General features: G+C 34.8%; 1 protein-coding gene across 8 annotated transcripts in view; it reads left to right on the plus strand.

Annotated features, from left to right (window-relative positions):
* Positions 1–6,000, plus strand: part of Papss (3'-phosphoadenosine 5'-phosphosulfate synthase) — a 181,185-nt gene that overhangs the window by 147,995 nt on the left and 27,190 nt on the right. For 7 of the 8 annotated variants that reach the window (XM_076188909.1, XM_076188911.1, XM_076188912.1 and 4 more), the window contains 3 exons: positions 713–933; positions 1,078–1,335; positions 1,465–1,662. In XM_076188909.1, coding sequence (XP_076045024.1) covers positions 713–933; positions 1,078–1,335; positions 1,465–1,662 — 677 coding nt within the window. The remainder of the gene's footprint in view (positions 1–712; positions 934–1,077; positions 1,336–1,464; positions 1,663–6,000) is intronic. The other variant, XM_076188913.1, reaches the window with a different exon arrangement.

Here is a 6,000-nt window from a genome sequence, read left to right on the forward strand (position 1 = left end):
ATTAGTAAACGAGTTCTTTCCTATTTCCTTCTTAAACCTAAATTTGTTCAATTTAATCCCATTACTATGAGTCCTACACAGCTGTCTTAGTATGATGTCCTTGCCTTAATCTGCATATCAGTGGCATAGTGTGGGTGGTGTTTATTGAAGCATTGAGGGGAAGTTTGTTCTTAGGGGGTGTTCAAGGGATACCAAAAATGTCAACAGTTAATAGCATCATTAAAATGAGTTTGGGAAAAAGTAGTACCTAATATTATCGAGAGAGAGAGAGAGAGAAAGAGAGAGAGTGAGTGAGTGAGTGAGTTTATTTGACTTTTCATATTGTGAATAAATTTTCTCTGATTTTGATGCGAGAAGGGAAAGGGGATTTGTTACTAGGCATGATGTAATCTCACTTTGCCACCATATTTAAGGATGTAGAGTAGTTTTACTGTAATATACACAAATTGTATGTATACTTTTGTAGTAAATGAATAAAGTATAGAAATAAATGCATGCTTACATGAATAAGTATATGATTATAGATATATGGATAAATGATAAATGAATGAATAAATAGATAAATAGTAAAATATATATACTTTTCCTGTTAACAGGTAAAGCTAATATCAATTATGACTAGATATATGGTTAAGTAATAAATAAAAGAATAAAAAGTAATAAATAAAAGAATAAAAAGATAAATAGTTATATATACTTCTTCTGTTACCAGGTAAAACTACCATCAGTTTTGCCCTTGAAGAATATCTTGTGTCAAGGGGCATTCCAGCTTATGGTCTTGATGGGGACAATATGCGGCATGGCCTCAACAAGAATCTAGGTTTTTCTGATGAAGACAGAGAGGAGAACATCAGACGTGTGGCTGAAGTTGCAAGACTCTTTGCTGACTCTGGAGTAGTTTCCCTCTGCTCGTTTGTCTCACCATTCTCCAAGGTTATAAGATATTCAAAATTCATTATTTTATGTTTCAATTTTGCATAGAGAATAATAAGTTGATTAAATCTCTTATAAACAGTAAAATAAATTCATTGGAAAACTAATCTCATGTTTACATTTTTTTTTTTTTATCAAATAAAGGACAGAGAACAGGCTCGCAAGATCCATGAAGAATCCAACCTACCATTCTTGGAAGTTTTTGTAGATACCCCATTGGAAGTTTGTGAACAGCGAGATGTCAAAGGACTCTACAAGAAAGCCCGTGCTGGTATAATCAAGGGTTTCACGGGTATTGATTCCATTTATCAGAAGCCTGAAGCTCCAAACTTGGTTTTGAAAACTCATCAATGTACTGTTAATGAATGTGTCCAGCTTGTTGTAGAGCTACTTACAGAGTGGGTAAGGATTCAAAGAAACATCTGTTAATAATATTTTCATGTGAAAATGTAGTAGCTCTCTAAAACAGCATAAAAAGGATTGCTATACTTCAACACCTTGTTAACTTTTTTTTTTTTCAATACATTTTAGAGCATCATTCCTCAAAATGCTCTAGACCATGTCAAGGAATTATTTGTTCCTGAAAATCTTGTGGATAATGCCCGTGAGGAAGCCAGGTCTCTTCCTCCTTTGGAAATTACAAAGTTGGATACCCAGTGGTTGCAGGTGTTGTCAGAAGGTTGGGCCACTCCTCTGAAAGGTTTTATGCGAGAAAGGGAATTCCTTCAGGTAAGTTAAACTTGATGAATTTTTAAGAGAAAAACAATGCATATAGCACAGAAACATAGATTACTCTTAAGAAACCTGGTGGGCTTGCATCTAACATCCTCATTTTCAAATCCCCCATCTGGGGTATTGACTAAATAAAGTTTATGCAGTTAGGCAGTTGGAACCTTGAGGACTTAAATAATATCTGTGTGGTGCAGACTCTTACACATGCACGTGCGCGCGCGCACAAACACACACACATACACACACACACACACACACACACACACACACACACACACACACACACACACACACACACACACACACACACACACACACACACACACACACACACACACACACACACACACACACACACACACACACACACACACTGATAAGACCCAAACTAGAATATGCTGCAACACTATGGGCACCTAGCACAAAGAACAGAAGAAAGTTAGAAAGAATACAAAGAGCAGCGGCAAAGTTGGTGCCTACACTGACAAACCTGACGTACAAACAAAGATTGGAAAAATTACATCTGTCATCACTGGAACAGAGAAGAGAAAGAGGTGATTTGTTGACCATTTTCAGAATTATGAAAGGGATGGAAATTCTAGACAGAGACGACTTATTAAAGTGGGACAGAAGAGAAAAAAGAGGACACGAAAAGAAACTAAAGAAAGACAGCTACAGAAGAGACCTGAAAAAGAATAGCTTCCCACATAGAGTGATTGATGTGTGGAACAAACTAAACGGAGAAACAGTGAATGACAAAACTATACACGATTTTAAGAATAAACTGGATGTGGAGAGATGCTAAAATGGGTCACTACGAGCATAGCTCTCATCCTGTAAAATACAACTAGGTAAATACACATGTCAGACAGACAGCGAAGATTGGAATTCTGTAAAAAAAAAAAAAAAAATGCAATTTTCGTGGATTTCAGCGACCTGTGTTGTATTAGTAGGGAAGGGGAAAGCTTGTGGTGTAGTGGGCAGGTGAAGAAAAAGGAGAAGGGGAGGAATTATTGAGAAAAATAGAAGGAAATGTGGGAGGGGAGGAACAGGCGAAGTTGAACAAGTCAGCAAAGGGATCAAAAGTAGAAATATAGATAAGGGTAACTCAATAGAAAGTGGAGATAAGTATTTCTATGGATTTAATGAGTGAGGAGACAATAACCTTCCCCGATTAGCAAGTCTAGAGGAAAAACTAACAAAAATGAATGAATCAGGGGAAGTTAGGTTTAGCCAACTTGTGCTAATTACACAGAGAGTTGGTAAATTGGAAGAACTAAAGAAGGAGAACCAAAACCTAAATAAAGAAATAGAAGAATTAAAAAGACAGTTAAAAGAATTAAAGGATGAGAATGAGGAATTAAAAAGGAATAATAAAGAAAATAAGGAGGCCATAGTAAAAGAGGTAAAGGCTTGGAGAAAAGTTCAGGAGGTATAATAAGATTGAATTTAGAGATATAGTGAAACAACAGATGAAGGAACACACTAAGGACACAGTTATTAAAGTGATGAGAGAGAAGGAGAATATAGTAAGAGACATAGCAGATATAAAGAAATGTATTAGGAATGGAAGTGAAGCATAATCAAAATGGGACTACAAGAGTAAGAGATGAGAAAGAAAAGGTAAACAAGGTATTAAAATATTTCAAGAAGGTGAACAGGAAATAGGGAAATAGATTGAAGAAATACATAGATTAGGGAAATACAGTATAGACAAGACCAGACCTATTAGAGTTAAATTCAGGTCAAACGACAGCAGAGAATGTCTTATCAAAAACAGGGAAACTAGCAGAAAGTGATGAGTACAAACGGGTATGGATAAAAAGAGAGATGAATAAAGAGGAAAGAGAGGAAGAAAAAACAAAAAGAACCAAAGATAAAGAAAAAAACGAGAACAGAACAAAGTCAGACAAAGAGAAATTCTATTGGAGAGTAGTGGATGTGAAAATAAGGAAATGGTTTATAGGAGAGAAAACAGAAGGGAAACAGAAAACAGGATGGAGGTAACAGAAACTTAAAAGTGTCCTTCACAAATATAGATGGCTTAATAACAGGCATGGATGAACTGAATGATTACCTGAAGGAAAAAGAAACTGACATAATGGGAATTGTAGAAACAAAATTAAAAGGTCCATTACCACTCAACAGTGTAGGACATGGTGTATATAACTATTGGATTAGAAACAGAGAAGTAAAATAAGGAGGTTGAGTTATGTTCCTGACTAAGAAGGATATAAATATGAGGAATGTTACATATGGAAAAATTAGAGTAGAGATGATTATGATGGAAGTAGAGGACAGGGACAAGAAGAGCAGGAAGTTTGTGGTAAATTATGTGCCTCCTAAAACGGCTTTGTGGAAATAGAGAGAACACAAGAATATGTTAGAAGACACAAGGATAACACTAAATAAGATAATGGAAGATGGAAGAAGAATAGTTATAATGGGTGACTTTAATTGTAAAGAAATCGGCTGGGAAGAAATTACAGTGAAGGGTGGAGATGACCTATGGGGGAAATGTACTACTTGATATGATTATAGAACATACAATGATGCACTGGATACAAGAGAATACTAAGTATAGAAATGAGGAAGAACCATCGAGACTAGACCTAATAATCATATCAAAACCTGAAATAGTGGACAAGATTGAATATAAGACACCAATAAGTAAAAGTGACCACATATTGGTTGAACTGGAACTAAATGAAGAAAAATACAGGGAAAAAACGAACAATATAGAAAGGGAAGATTTTTTTTTTTTTTTTTTATAAAATAAGAGAATTTTTTCAAAAAGCAGACTGGGAAAGGATACACAAGGAGGAAACAACAGTTGAAGAGAAATGGAATATTTTGGCAAAAATTTATAAGGAAGGAGTGGAAAAGTATGTTCCAAGACAACAAGAAAAAGGATATGTAAAGTGTTGGTACAACAAAAGGTGTAGGGAGTTGAAAGACAAAAGGAATAAAGCTTGGATAAAATGGAAGAAAGACAAAAGACCTGAAAAATGGAAAATGTATACTAGTTATAGAAATAAATATGTACAAGTGTGCAGAGAAGAAAAGAGAAAATGCAAAAAGGATGTCATAGAAAAAATGTAAAGATCAACCAAAACTATTTTATAGATTTGTAAACAACGAACTGAAAAACAAACAAGAATTAGTGAAACTACGACAAGGAGGAATAGAATAGAGGAAATAGAAATGGCAGAAATTACGAACAAGCATTTTAAATCGGTGTTTACATGGGAGAACATACAACTTAGAGATGTTGAGTGGGAGGAGAAAGTCCCCCCTATAAAAGAGATAAAAGTAACAAAGAATGAAATAATGAATCACTTGAGTAATCTCGATGTCAGAAAATTGCATGGTCCAGATGAAATGGCAAACTGGATTTTGAGAGAATGCAGGAATGAACTAACAGACAAAACACATAGTCTAATAAACAGTACATTGAAACAAGGAAAAGTTCCAGAAGATTGGAAAAGAGCAAATATAGTACCAGTATATAAGGGGAGAAACAAAGAAGACCCTACAAGCTATAGACCGGTATCTCTTACAAGTATGGTAGCAAAAATTTGTGAAAGAATTGTCAAAATTAGATGAGTAATGCATTTGGAAAAAAACAACATACTAAATCCAAGGCAGTTTGGATTTAGACAAGGAAGATCATGTGTCACAAACATGATGTGTTTCTATTCAAGACTAATAGATATAATACAAGAAAGAGATGGATGGCCATATTGTGCTTTTCTAGACCTGAAAAAAGCTTTTGATAAGGTGCCACATCATAAGAAATTACTAAAGAAATTAGAAACTGCAGGAGGAATACAGGGCAAACTACTTAAGTGGATGGAAGACTTCTTGCATGAAAAGAAAATGAGAGTGGTGATAAGAGACAAACATTCCAATTGGGATGAGGTGATTACTGGAGTTCCACAAGGAACAGTTTTTGCCCCAATAATGTTTGCTATATATATTAATGATATGGATGAAGGAATTGAAAGTTATATGAACTTTGCAGATGATGCAAAAAATGTTGAAAAAAGTGAACAAAGATTGTGAATCACTGCAGAGTGATCTCAATAAAGTATGGGAATGGAGTAGGAAGTGGGAGATGGAATTCAACATAAGAAGTGTAGTATAATGGAATTTGGAAGAAGCAAAAAAGAATAGTGGGATCATATACATTGGGAGAGGAAGAAATTAAAAAAGTGGAAAAAGAGAAGGACCTAGGAGTCATTATTATGAATAATATGTCCCCTGAGAAACATATAAACAAATTTTTTAGAGAAACTTATAATTTAAAAAGATCAATCAAAGTGGCATTTACAC

Source organism: Oratosquilla oratoria, chromosome 8 (assembly GCF_046742065.1).
Source record: "Oratosquilla oratoria isolate Oo_2021 chromosome 8, ASM4674206v1, whole genome shotgun sequence".
In the NCBI taxonomy this organism is placed as follows: domain Eukaryota; kingdom Metazoa; phylum Arthropoda; class Malacostraca; order Stomatopoda; family Squillidae; genus Oratosquilla; species Oratosquilla oratoria.